Source organism: Carex rostrata, chromosome 21 (genome assembly GCF_964058835.1).
Source record: "Carex rostrata chromosome 21, lpCarRost1.2, whole genome shotgun sequence".
NCBI classification, from domain to species: Eukaryota; Viridiplantae; Streptophyta; class Magnoliopsida; order Poales; family Cyperaceae; genus Carex; species Carex rostrata.
In genome coordinates, this window is record NC_135938.1 from 5,669,002 (window position 1) to 5,683,985 (window position 14,984).

At 34.8% G+C, this 14,984-nt stretch overlaps 1 protein-coding gene across 1 annotated transcript; it reads left to right on the top strand.

Moving 5' to 3' along the window:
* Window positions 1–910: 910 nt before the first annotated feature.
* Window positions 911–1,928, top strand: LOC144573256 (uncharacterized protein At5g39865-like). The gene has a single exon (XM_078322995.1). The coding sequence runs from the start codon at window positions 991–993 to the stop codon at window positions 1,717–1,719; it is 729 nt and encodes a 242-aa protein (XP_078179121.1). The 5' UTR covers window positions 911–990; the 3' UTR covers window positions 1,720–1,928.
* Window positions 1,929–14,984: the final 13,056 nt, after the last annotated feature.

A 14,984-nucleotide genomic window follows, 5' to 3' on the forward strand; every position in this document is an offset into this window, starting at 1 on the left:
CAATTGGTATGTTTTTTTTGAGAGTTAGTGGAAAATTTTCCACTAAGATATATTGATATAGAAAATTATTTACAGGTGTGTTACTTGGATCAAGTGACCCTTGTAACCTTGTTTGGACAACAATTGGTATGTTGGGATGTAGCTGGTACGCAGGGTACTTACATTTGGTACATCATACTTGTACTTATCATATTTACTGCCAGTAAATTACTGGTACACAGGTGTTGATCATATTTTCTTGTACACAATGTCATACTTTAGAAAAAATGTTAAACATCATTAAGAACAAGTTCCAGAAAATCTGGTACACAATGTCATATTTACTGGTACATAAAATTACTATAAATTGGTAAATAAAGCTTGTCAGAGGGGCTTTAATGCAAAGACATAATTATCGTCATGTTGGGTTCTCTATTTGTGTTGGAATTTATCAGAGAATATTTCTATTTCATGCAAGAACAAAGTTCCAGGCATATTCTCATTACTTAGAAGATACAAGTTACATTATTTGTAAAGACATTTAAATAACATAAAAGTCAAACTAATCAATTGATTGTAGAAACAGAAAATTACAGTTTTTGTGCTGGTACACAGTGCAAAATATTGTACCAGCTTTCTTTTTTGTTGCTGACTAAAATGTAAAGCGCAACACATATTTCAATATACCTAAGCAGTTTTGTTGCTGACTGAAATTATTGATATTCTGAGTGCTGTTATTTGCAAGTGTTTTTTTTCTTCATAAATAAGTTCAGTCATATGCTCACGTGGAAATTTGATGATTAGGAGTTGTCGAGTTGAGGACAAAATAGTCATATTTAAGATAAGACCAACAATTTACAAACCTCTTTCCTCCTTTTCATATAAACTTATGGAGCAGGTGAATACCCTTAAAATCACCCCCTTCCTTTCTCCTCCCCCGCCGTTCGATCTCTCTCCCTCTATCCCCACAGCACTCTCAGTCTCTCACTACGTACCAAATTTTGCTCTCTAATGTGGCCGCGGTGGATAAAAACCCGCTCAGATTCGACCGCTCCCTCTTCGCCATCCCTCCACCTCATCCCCCATTCACCTTCTTTATCTTTCCCCACTCTCAAAGACCTACAATCCCTCCTTGACAATTCCCCTTCCACCCCCTCCCCCTCTCCGCCACCACTTTCTTCCCCCTCCCTTCGTGTCTTCCACCGGGTTCGTCTTGCGGCCTCGGCTCTCCGCGCCTTCCAGCGCTCCAACCCTCCCTCCCTTTCTCACTCTCCTGACCACCGCCGCGTCGTTTTCTACTTCACCTCCCTCCGCATTGTCAGATCCACCTTCACCGACTGCCGCTCGGCCCGATCTATCCTTCGTTCCCTTCGTATTTCCTTCGATGAGCGTGATGTGTCACTAGACCACCAGTTTCTCGATGAGCTCAATTCACTCCTTCGGCACTGCCACGGCAAGATCTTTCTCCCTCAGCTCTTTATCGGCGGGCGACACATTGGCGGAGCCGAGGAGATCCGACGGCTGCATGAGACTGGTGAGCTGAAGAGGCTTGTTGACGGGGCACCAATGGGGCCACTGGCTGCGTGTCAAGCGTGTGGCGGTGAAAGATTTGTGCTCTGTGGGCTGTGTAATGGGAGTAGGAAGCAGTACAGCGAGAAAGGGGGTGGGTTTCAGGTCTGTAATGATTGCAATGAGAATGGCCTTCGCCGATGCCCCGATTGCTGTTACGTAAGTGCTTGATTTCGGCGATCGTTCTGATCTGATCTAGTTTGTACTTTAATTTTAAAGGTACATTTAGTTTTATGATGATTATTGGGTTAGGTTTACTGTGGCTTTCTGATTTTAGAAAATGGTGGTTATATGGTTGGTGTACTGGTGTGATTACTGGTCATGCTGTTTTCTAATTGTGCAATTACTGATACTAATTCTAGTGGAGTGCTTTCATATCCTATGAAGTGTGCATTTAATTTCTGACTGTGCATTGCTGATATGCATAAATTGAAGTGCAAAGTGAAACAGAAGTTACCTTGGTCGATATGATTTTCATCCAATATTCCAATGGTTTATGGATGTTCTAAATGTCTATGGTTTTGCAATTGATGAACATTTTACTGAAATTTTTATTCAAGATAATTTGAATAAGTGGGAATTCATGCCGATATTTAATTTTTATAAATTAATTTACTTCGAAAGGATAGATGCGCTTTAGGTAAGTTGCCCTTTCGGGTTAAAGTTTACTTGAAAGGTTACATTTCTATAAATTAACTCTAAGCATGGTTGAGTCAATAAGTTCAAATGCATCTTTAGTTGAAATGTTATTATGTTACTTAAAAGGTGAGTTACTTTTTCTTTTCTTTTATCAAATTTCCTCACTTTCTTTTCATCCCTCGCGTTATCACGTCCTTTCTTCCAAAATACAGTGGATTCTAAGATGTGCTCTCTCTGTTACACAGTGAATTCAAGATAAAGTGAATTCTTTTGTAAATCCAAATGGAAAAATGTCTATTTAGACAAATCCAAGTTGTCTGAAGTTTATTTTAGGAATTGAAATTACATAATCCAACTGTTAGCTAGTCCTTATAATTAAGAATTAATTACAAATTTATAAAAAAAATTGACCTAACTCTCCAAATAGTTCAGAGATGCAATACAAGTTGCAACTTCATAAAATGGCTGATTTATATATCTTCGAGGGGTCAACATGTTTGTGTTCGGTGGGGTAGATTAATCCTTCTTAGAACTCCTGGGCACCCCAAGGAGTCTTAAATTTGCGAACAAGTGACCATTTATAAAGTTTAAAACTACTTTCTTAGTTTTCCTTTTACTCATTTTTCTCAAGTTTGCTCAAAATTTTAAGCTTTGATTCTACATAACTTGAACATTTTTCCAAACTTAAGGTCTTCTTAAGAAAGTGACTCTTTAATTTTATTACCTAACGATGTTTTACTGTTTTGAACTTTAGTTTCAGTCTACTGGTTGCGTTCAGTTTAACCATATGTTATGATGATACAGTCTATTGTACTGATACATTTGTGCTGTTACTTTCCAATATAGGTGGCTTAACTAGTTGTTTGGGAGAACAGGTCATTCTAATATCAGGAGAAATAGCCTGATAGGTAAAACTTGATACGATGTGGCCTAAGCAATCTTATTTTCAGAAAAAGAAAATGTGATCCATAATTTATATAATGCATGTAAAAATGATGAAACTTGATTGAATGCTTTCGTTAAACATCATATATTTAGCAATATTTGATGAAATATTAAGTAAAACTCAAATTGTAAGAAATTTGATATACAACTAAATGATTAGATTAGCATTATCTCTTTTAAAAAAAAAGATTAGCATTATCTTCGTGAATCATTTTTTTTAAAAAAACATCTGTTTACTTTTATTTACATATTAGTGAAATTACCAAGTTAATATACTATTAATAATCTTATTTAGCAATAATAGCGCTTGTCATGTGCACTCTACTATTTTTTCTAACAGCTACTGTTGGTATTTAAAAAAATATATAATCTTAATCCAATTCTGGTGGTTCAAGTTATCTTATTGTTCTTGTTATCAGTGTGATCAACTGACTTTACTCAATTTACAGAAATTCCTTGTAATTTTATTCAATATGCTTTTATTATGACAAAAGAGGTCTAAAATAAATAAATTGACCCCACTCGTATTATACACAAGTTGTCACTGCCCCAGCTTTCGAGATAATGGAGCACATCGTTTTGGTTCCTTGGTTTTCATAAAAGAAAATCACCTGCATATAGAAAGCGATACAATAAAATCCAAAAAAAAAAAAAAATGGGAACGGGTTAAAGAAAATTCTTTTGCAATTATTTTTGGCCGCCAAATGACGGTTTCGTGATTTGACATTCTCGAAATAAGCATCCGACACCCTGCTGTCTAATAACTGTACTGACTTTTTATTGTAATGCTGTATTTTGAACACAGTGCTTCCCGAATGACTCAGTAATATATAGAGACTGTGAAAGTGTACGGCTGATCAATGAGATTCTGAAAAATATAGATATCAATAAACATGTTACAATATCCACATGGTGGACCCTGGACTTTTAAGTTGAATTATTGTCAATTTGGTTAGGACATTGGAGACAGTTATAGTGGGGGGGACTATGTAGGATTCGAAAACTCTGCTATCAGACGGTTCTTCTTCAATTGAGATCTATATCTTTTAAATCGGATGGCTGAAAACGCATCTAGCTTTTAGCAACATTGTAAAGTGTTGTGCTTGCGGACTGTCCTTGCTTGTTTCACGGGCTACACCACCAGCCTCAAATTTAATGGTCACGATGGATTGACGTCATTTTCCAGAAAAAAAAATTGACGGTTGCAAACTAGCAATGATGAATTAATAAAGGTATTGAATTTTGTTCAACAAATTCTGAACAAATTTTATTTATAAGTCCGGGTCCAAATTATTTAATATGCACTGAGATTCGTGCAAATTATTATAAAAATAAATTTAAATGTTTCGTGAATTTAAATTGTCTGTGCAAATTTTAACGGATTTCGGTCTGACTTTCTCCAAAAATTATTTTCACAAAAACCCCGCCGTATTAATAAATCATGAACCCGTGTTTATATATATATGACGTGATAGTAAGCAGGCAAATGCCATAATGGAATCTCGAGTAAGTATTTTTAGGAATGAAATCCCCTTCTATTCTTGAAAATAGGAAGACCCTCCCGGATCTATATCCGCTGTTTTTCTTAATAGAAAAGCCGGTAAGAAAAGCAGCCGGCTGCTCTCCATTTTCTCTCTATATCTCTCTTCAAAGAAGAGAAGAGAGAGAAAGTGAATCACGTGGGCCCCAAAGTAAGAGGAGAGAGATAGAGAGAAGAGCACGGGAATAGCATGGAAAGAAAAACACCGGATCTCATTCCAGACCCTCCCACTCTTCACTTTAATAGTGAGTCTATGGTACTATGCATATCACGGGTTGGTCTGTGCTACGGCTCAATATTTGAGTTTTCAAAATCCTAATGGTCGATCCGAACCGTTCATCTTGTTCTCCATATTAATGTGTTTGGAGACCAAATTATACATTTTTTGAAATTTTTTTACTATTTTTTCTAGATATTTAGAAAATCACTTGATTTGAAAATTCTGGACCATCCAAAAACAGTGATTTTAAATAAATCTAAAAAAAATAGTAAACAAATTTCACAAAATGTAAAATTTGGTCTCCAAACACATATTGATATGGAGAACAAGATGAACGGTTCAGATCGACCGTTAGGATTTTAAAAAGTCAAATATTGAGCCGTATTACTCTCTCCATGTGTAAGCAAACAATTATAATATTTCAACTTTGCTTTGAGGGGATGAAAGAGGTTAGAATTATTCATGCTAGTGAGTACTGTGAGTTATTACAAATTCTTATTGCCAATCTATTATAAAGTAAAACGTAATCTTTTATGTGCATGTAAAAGGTCTTATATATATAGATAAAATATAATGATTTTATTTTGAGATTTAATTTTTAAGTTCCACATATAAATTTAAAAATGAAGAAACAATAAAGATGCTAAAATGAAGTTACAACAATTAAGTCCATTGATGCAATATATAAACAGGGCTGTTCGGTGTGAGATTGTCTCCTGCCATTTTTTTTGCCTTCTATTTGAATTTATATATAATTTTTTTATGTAAATAAATATGTTGATAGACAATTTTATCTGGCAATAAGAACAACGAATTTTCTAGTTACTAAAATATATAACAATAAAAATAAATATGTGTTTTTTAGGATTCAAAGTTTCAAACCATGTATCATCATCTGCCCACGCGTCAAATGTGATAAAATTCAAATGTTAATTTTTCTAAATGAAAGAAATTTATTACAAAACCAATTTAATTTGTGGAAATTATATCCATAATTTTAATTTTTTTTATTGGTTATCATAGTTCTAATTTAAATTTATTGCCTTTCAAATGTCGAATTTCTTCTATTGGGATTTGTCCAATTTCAAAAATAGAGAATGTATAGCTGTTATTGTGCTTTTTATTCTCCCACCATTTTTCCGTTTATTGCCTGGATATCACCACAATCCACATGCTTGAAGCAAGGGACCTGGCCAATTCAAATTGAAGTTTCTGTTAGAACAATTATTTCATTCCCCGTCGTAATCACAGAAAGTCCTTCTTAGTTTTATTTATTGTTTTTAGTTTTCACTTTTTTTTTTCTTTGATCCTTTGGAAGCCAAAATCATTGAAATCAAACAACAACTCATGCTAACTTATCTTTGTTAAATTCCTCCCAAGTTACGTGGTGATCACGTGAGAGCAAACTGTTGGTAGTTTGGTGGATGTCTTGGTAGGAGACATGATGAAGTGTAAGGAATGACTGAGACGCAACATTTTAGTGATCATGTAGCAGGATTTAATGGGGCCCTATCTATCACCAAACTTGATTTGCATTCAAAATTTCAATTTTTTTTTTTTTAAAACTAACTTGATTTGCTAAAACAGATAATTTTTTTGTTTTGGTTCTTAAAAACAGATAATGCTGGAAGGAAAATGCATGTAATCATGTAGATCGCTGCCTTTAAAAAAGCTGTAAGCTGGACCAGTAGGTCATCTTGGTTGTACTATACTTTTGATAAAGTATAAGCAGGGCATGTGCTCTTGTGAGATTTTTTTATTCATAGAATATATTATAATATTGAATAATTATATTGATCTCCTCACCCCTGTCCCCCCCATTTAACCCCGCACTCTCTCTCTCCAAATTAACTCCATTAATTGTCTTTTATCCCCGCATTAATTAACAATCCCCACATTAATTATACTGTCCTCTAATAACAATCCCCGCATTAATTATACTATCCTTTAATAACAATTCCCGCTAATAAATATTTATCTGTTTATTGATGTTCAAGAAAGTATTTATCATTGTCCCTGACATGATAATACTTTGATTTGATTAAACATTACTTATTAACAAGTTCAAGAACAAAGTTCAAGAAAGTATTTATCGTTGTTCTGACAAGTATTTACGATTATATATGGGAAGTATTTATTATTGTCACATATGTTTTACTGTAAGTTGCAATTATGTCTGAGAAATATTTATTCATGTAACATAAAGTATTTATCATTATCTCTGAGAAATATTTATAATTGATATTTTACTGAAAGTTGCAATTATGTCTGATAAGTATTTATCCATGTAACATATAGTATTTATCAATGTATCATAAAGTATTTTTCCTTATGTCTGAGAAGTATTTATCATTGATATTGTACTGAAAGTTGCAATTATGTCTAATAAGTTTTTATCCATGTAACATAAAGTATTTATCAATGTATCATAAAGTATTTATCCTTATGTCTGAGAAGTATTTATCATTGGGTGAGGGGATAGTTTATTTAATGATCCCCAGTTGTGCAGGGACAATCCAGAAAAAAAAGGAAAATTTGTGCGGGGATAAATGACAAGTATTTATGAGGGGATTGTTTATTTAATGGTCCCCATTTGTGCGGGGATGATTAAAAAAAAATGAAATTTTGTGCGGGGACAACTAATGGATTGATTTATTCTTTCCTAAATAGAGATCATTGCATAGGGATTAACACTTTGCAAATTCACGATAAATACTTTGATGCTTCAAGTTAAATACTAACAGTTTCTGCGGAGTATTAATTATTGAGTGGTCCCCCCCATGATATTTTTGACAGTTTGTGCGGGGTTTTTTGCGGGGATAGACCTGCGGGGATTGTTATCAGGATCCTATAATATTATAGAGGAAAAGAGAAAGAATACTTTGAAATTTTCATGCACAGATGTAGGGCTGGCAAAAAAATTCGAGGTTCGTGATTCGATTCGGGTTTGATTCGAGTTTAATTCGATTCAAAATGGGTTCGAATTGAAACGGACAAAACCAAGTTATTATAATCTAATTGGAGACCAAATTTTATATTTTTTGGGATTTTTACTATTTATTAAGCTAGTTTGAAAACCGCTATTTTCACTAAATTTCTGCAGCATTGAAATCAACAGTTTTCAAACTAGCTTAATAAATAGTAAAAAAATTCCAAAAAATGTAAAATTTGGTCTCCAAGTAGATTATAGTATAGACTAAACATCTAACGGTTTGGATTTGTTGTTTGAACATCAGAAAATTCAAAAAAGGCCGGCAGCATTGCCGGCAGCAAATTAGCCACAGCCTATATATATATATGAGATGGGCTACGGTGAGTTGCGAAGTAAAACGTGTTTCTACTTCACGTCGTATTTTTAGTTTGAAAGTCCAAATGACCGATCCGAACCGTTAGATGTTTAATCCATATTGAAATGTGCTTGGAGACCAAATTTTACATTTTTTTGAATTTGTTTACTATTTATTAAGCATTTTTTAAAATTACTGTTTTGCTGTGAACAGTAAAAAACAATAAAATTTTCTGGACCATCAGATCAGCGACTTTCAAAATTGCTTACTAAATAGTAAAAAAATTTCAAAAAATATAAAATTTGGTCTCCAAGAACATTTCAATATGGAGAACAAGATGAACGGTTCAGATCGACATTTTGAACTTTAAAATCGCAAAATATGAGTGTGAAGTAAAATAGTCGCTTTACTTCGCAACTCACCATAGACCATCTCTCTCTCTCTCTCTCTCTCTATATATATATAGAGAGAGAGAGATAGGCTAATATACAATTGATTGCACCACGCCTCCCGTGCAACCAAGTGGTTTTACTATTTTTAAAGTCCAAATGATCGATCCGAACCGTTAGATGTGTTCTCCATATTAAAATCTTCTTGGAGACCAAATTTTACATTTTTTGGAATTTTTTTACTATTTATTAAGCCACTTTGAAAATTGCTGATCCAACGGTGGCTTGCCAAACAGTAAAAATCAGAAGCTACCGTTGGATCAGTGATTTTCAAAGTGGCTTAATAAATAGTAAAAAAATTCCAAAAAATGTAAAATTTGGTCTCCAAGCAGATTTTAATATGGAGAACACATCTAACGGTTCGGATCGATCATTTGGACTTTAAAAATCAGAGAACCACTTGGTTGCACGAGAGACGTGGTGCAATCGATTATATATAATTTTTTGTTACTTATTATTGCTTATTTAGGTAAATTGTTAATTAATGCATGCATGCTTGATTTGTTTAGATAGTGTAAATAATTAGTATATTGTGGTCCAATAACTGACCTATTGATGCTTTTAGGTCCATGCCCGTTCAAAATTAATTAAATAGGGATTAATTTTGGATAGTCCCCTGTTTGGGACTGCTCTTTAAATATTGCGTCTCATTTAGGATGTGAACACATATTAGTGGAATTTAATTAGTGTTTGAGAAAAGTTCGACAGTATTTCTCCTTATTGCTCCTACGAGTATGTGGTTTTTATGCATACTTGGAGAGTTAAGAGGAAATACTGTCGAATTTTTCTCAAATGCTAATTAAATCTCACTAATTTGTTCATATATGACGCATAATATTCAGAGAGTGGGTTAGGATTGTAAATCAGCTCTTTGTAAGTCAAGAATTTGGAATAATATATATGTTGACCACTATGATTAATTGAAATCATTCTTTTAATTTAATTTACAGATGGATCGAAGTTGGATGTACGAATTGCGATGTGATAGCGCATAATATTTGGCTTGCGTTGATGAGTTCATAAAATTTGCCGAGAGTTATAGAGTGAAGACAAAAAATGACGACATCTTGTGTCATTGTAGAGATTGTAACAATTTTATAAGATTTGGGGACTCAGAAGAAATTAGAGCTCATTTCATTTGTCGGGGATTTAAGAAAAGATGTACATGTTGGTTTATGCATTGTGAGAAAATTAGGGAATGTAGCGGTACCAATATAAATTATATTTTGAAAGAGAATGATGATGTGTAGAAATTGTCGATAACTTTGAATTTGATTCCAAGAATGATTTTGAGAATGTCAAAATTTTTGATAATGTACTTGAACTTGATTGCAATGAGAATGATTGTGAGAATATTGATGAAAATGTAGAATACGATTTTACTGAAAATCTAGAGGACATGTTACGTGATGTGGAAGATGAAATTAGTGATAAAAATTATAAAAAATTTCAGTATATGTCTAATGAATCCAAAAAGTCATTATATCCCGGGTGTACTGTTCGCTTACAAAGGTATGCTACAAAGTCTCAGGTACAACAAGTTGTACCAGTTTAAACCTTGAATCTACTCTCGTCTAAGGTTGCAAGTGCACAACCCTATCCGTATAGCATAATAAGGTATCGATCCTCAGGGACGGTTTAATTCGATTCTAAATTTCTACAAATCCGAGTTAAGTACTAGAAGTGTGAAAGGTTTGGTTTGAATTCGTTTCAATTTCTCAATTCAATAACAAAAGATTGCAAAAGAAAGTAAATGTTTGTTTCAGTCAAGTTTAAAAGGATGTTTCCAGGGTTTCAGATTTCATCCTCAGCTTTGCCTCTCTGGACCTTCACTCGACTCGCATCATCTCTGATGCGACCCTAGTGATGCGACCCGCATGGTCTCCCATGCGACTCGCATGGCCATCGAGTGAATGCAGCATTTCACCTGTTTCTGAGTTATTCGATTGTGCAAGGTTCTACTGACCCTACCCACGATTCCTGAGCCTCAACTCTCGTTTATTAGCACCAGTAACCTAGTAGGGAATTGCAATTTCACCTTCTTAGATCTACAACTTTCAACTCTCGTTTATTTGTATTCAATCTAAGTCAATTGATCGGTTTGCTAAAGGTATCCACTATCTCTCAATAAATGGAAATCTCACCTTTCGGTTCAATTGATCTATCTTTTCAGATTTCTAATCTACCTCAAGTGCTTGATTAAATTGCAAGAAAGATCTAGATCAAGATATTAGAAGAGAAGAAAGATTCATTCAACAATAGTCAACAAAATGCAATCACACAATCTCAATCAAGCTTTAAAAGAAAGATACACAATCAATTGATCACAAGAACAACTCAAATTCAAGTGAAATACACACAATCAAAGCTTTAGACTACATCAACCCTAGAAACAAAGAAGGATCTACTCAAACAACATCATAAAAGAAGAGAGAAGAGATAGGATCATGATAGAACCAATTGAAGCAATCTTGCAAGGATCTTCCCTCCTTTCTCTCTTTCTTGATCAACACTCCAATTCTTGAGGCTTTGAATCTTCAAATTTCGGAACTCCCTCTCTGGTGACCGAGGCGGGCTATTTATAGACTTTTCAAAACATTTGCTTCAATTCTGGGCCCTTATTGGGCCTTTGCTGTCTGCTCTGGAAGCTCGCGATGCGACCCGCATCACCACTGAAGCGACCCGCATCAGAGTGTGATGAATGCGCCTCGCATGCAGTGGTGCTGCGACCTGCTGGTGCGGCTCTGAGTGGTTGATGCGCCTCGCGTCAATCCTGATGAGGGTCGCATCAAGGTCTATTAACTTCAGTAATTTGCTTGATTTCACCAATTTTCCTGCAAGATAAGAATGAAAGCACAGCAGTACCAATTCTACGCATAATCATTATAATAGATGTTATTTAATGGCTCAAGATTCATGTTTTGGTACCGAAATTGGTCAAAACAATAGGTCGGATATAGCAATATCATGTACCAAATTTATGAAACTGTCAGCTGTGTTGAAATTATTGAATTTAAAGGCAGACAATAGTTGGAGCGATAAGAGTTTCACGTCCTTATTAGAGCTTTTACGAGAAATGCTCCCAGATAACAACGAGTTACCCTGTACAATATATCAGGCGAAAAAGTTGATATGTTCAATGGGTTTGAAGATCGAAAAAATACATGCATATCTGAATGACTGTGTATTGTACCGTGGAGAGTACGAGACCATGCATGTTTGTCCTAAATGCAGTGTTTCACAGTATAAACGTAAGGACCAAGACACTGATGATGGTAACAATGAAGGAAAAAAGGGCCAGGCTCCGGCTAAGGCGGTGTGGTATTTTTCGATAATACCAAGATTCAAACGGTTATTGCAAATTCCAAATATGCAAAATTGTTACGTTGTCATGAAGAAGAGCGCAAAAGGGATGATAAACTAAGACACCCGGCTGATTCTCCTCAATGGAGAAACATTGATAGAGAGTTCACATAATTTGGTGGCAAATCAAGAAACCTTAGGTTAGGGGTGAGCACAGAAAGAATGAGTCCGTTAGGAAGCATGAGTAGTCGGCACAGTACTTGGCCAGTTCTTATATGCATCGACAATCTTCCTTCATGGTTGTACATGAAACGCAAGTATATTGTGATGTCATTACTAATCTAAGGACCGAGATAACCTATAAATGACATAGAAGTATCACACCATTAATTGAGGACCTCCAAAAATTGTGGAGGGATGGCGTCCGGGTGTGGGATGCGTACAGCAAAGAGCAATTTAAATTGCAAGCCATAGTATTTTGCACCATAAATGATTTCTCTGCGTACGGGAATTTATCAGGCTACAGTACTCAAGGAGCAAAAGCGTGCCCTATCTGGGAAGATGACATGCAGGTGCTGAGGTTAAAATATTGTAAAAATAATATTTTTATGGGACACCGTAGATTTCTTCTTATTAATCACCCATACCGTAAGAAGAAGGAAGAATTCAATGGGAACACTAAGCTTGGAGTGGCACGTCGTCCGTTAGATGGGAATGGTGTCGTCATGCGGGTTAAAAATCTTAAAGTTATTTTTGGAAAATGTGCCAAAGCACTATCGAAAAATATTTGAAAAAAGAAGTCCATATTTTGAGAGCTACCATACTGGGAATGTTTAGAATTGAGACATTGCCTAGATGTCATGCATGTTGAAAAAAATGTCTGCGACAGTCTGATTGGCACATTATTGAATATTCCGGGGAAAACTAAAGACGGTATTAAAATTTGAAGAGACATGGTAGAAATGAAAGGACGACTCAAGCTTGCATTGCAGGATAAAGGGAAGCAAAAGGCGTACCTACCCCCGCAATGTGCACAATGTCAAAGATCGATAAAACAAGCTTTTGTAAATGCCTTCATAGTATTAAAGTCCCATCAGGATATTATTCGAATATTAAGAAGCTGGTGTCGATGAAGGACATCAAATTGATTGGTCCGAAATTTCACGATTGTCATATTTTAATGACCCATATGATTCCTGTTACAATTCGGGGAATTTTACCAAAGTCCGTTCGACAAATCATTACGAAGCTTTGTTTTTTCTTCAATACAATTAATTCCGAAATGATAGACCTGCTAAAGTTGGACGCTTTGCAAAAGGAGGTCGCCGTTACTCTTTGCCATCTTGAGATGTATTTTTCGCCATCTTTTTTCGATATTATGGTTCACCTTGTTGTTCATCTTGTGAGGGAAATTAAGATCTGTGGTCTCGTATTTCTGCGGTATATGTATTCATTCGAGAGATTCATGGGTATTTTGAAAAGTTACGTAAGGAACCGACATCGACCCGAAGGTAGCATCGTAGAAGGATATTCCACGTAAAAGGTGATTAAGTTTTGCAGCAACTACATAACCCGTGTGGGTTCCAAAATCTCGATATGAGAGAAGGTTCTAAGGAGTAGGGACTATTGGGTTGAAAGCCATAGTTGCTGATAAAGATGAACTGCTAAAGACACATTTTATTGTACTACAGCACATGACAGGTGTTACTCCCTATATAGATGAGCACATGGCAATCCTTCGACAACAGAACTACACGAGAAGTCAGAAGTGGCTTACTGACGAGCATAACCATTCTTTTATAGGATGACTGAAAGAAAGAGTAAAGTCACACCCCAAAATGTCGCCCATAAGTGAAACTGTTAGATTGCTGGGTGAAGGACCCCAAATAGTTGTTAGAACATTTCAAAGATACGAGATTAACGGATATACATTTTACACTAGCTTACAAAGTGATAAGAGCACCATGCAAAATAGTGGAGTGACATTGGTGGCGATGTCTTAAGAATTCAGCAGATCGGGGGATGTCTAGCCTGTAATAGCATCAAAATCATATTACGGTGTTATTGAAGAAATTTGACTTAAATAGATTGAATAAATATTTTATGTTACAGGGATAAATACTTGACAAGACAAAAATGAATATTGCATTCTTGAACTTGCCAAGAAGTCATGTTTAATCAGCGACAGTTATTAGCAGGACCATCGACAATTAAGGAAGTTATTGGGGGACAGTATAATTTAATTCAAAAGTTAATTAAGACAGTTATTATTGGGGATTGTTATTAGGGGACGGTATGATTTAATGCGGGGATAAATGAAAATTATTAACGGAATAAATGGGGGATAAATGGCACTTAAGGACGTTAATATTGATAGAGATAGTGCGAGAATAAATAAGAGGACAGAGGTGAGAGGAATAATATAATTATTCTTAAAAAAATAGTTTCATCTTCATTCCATGAAGGAAATGAAATATTATTTTGATTAAAGCGGTAATTGCATTGCAAAAAAAACAAAGCCTCAAAATACAACCCTTAATTCCTTATACATATACCCTTAATACCAAGGAAATCATAGAAAGCTTTCAGTGCCTTCACCTTGACCATCTTGGTGCTAGTACTTGATGAATACTTGTACAGTACAAAGGTTGAATATTAATTGTTGAATGTTAGAACTTTATTTTATTTTCTCATTTTGCTGGGGGTGGAATGTAATTCGTGCAGGAAATTCCTGAATCTTATTATATGTTACTCTTATGTTGTTTTATTCAACAAGATATGTCTAATAGGAAAATAAATTACAGTTAACTATGATAATTTAGTTCATTTTTATTAATTAAAATTGAGGTCACAACTTCAATGACTTAGTGATGGGTCAAAGCGCAAATTATTAGGTCAGCCCATGTAAAACCACCATCTGATTTTGTATTCGTCTGTGTATAAATTGAGAAAAGACATATTCTGACTGAAAATAAGATTTCTATTTGCTATATATGATAATATAAATAAATTAAGTGATATTTAGTTTTAAATTCATCATTAACAAGCATCAC

What these genes read in the sequence shown, in the direction of transcription:
- LOC144573256 (XM_078322995.1), top strand. Translation starts at nt 991, where the DNA reads ATGTGGCCGCGGTGGATAAAAACCCGCTCAGATTCGACCGCTCCCTCT.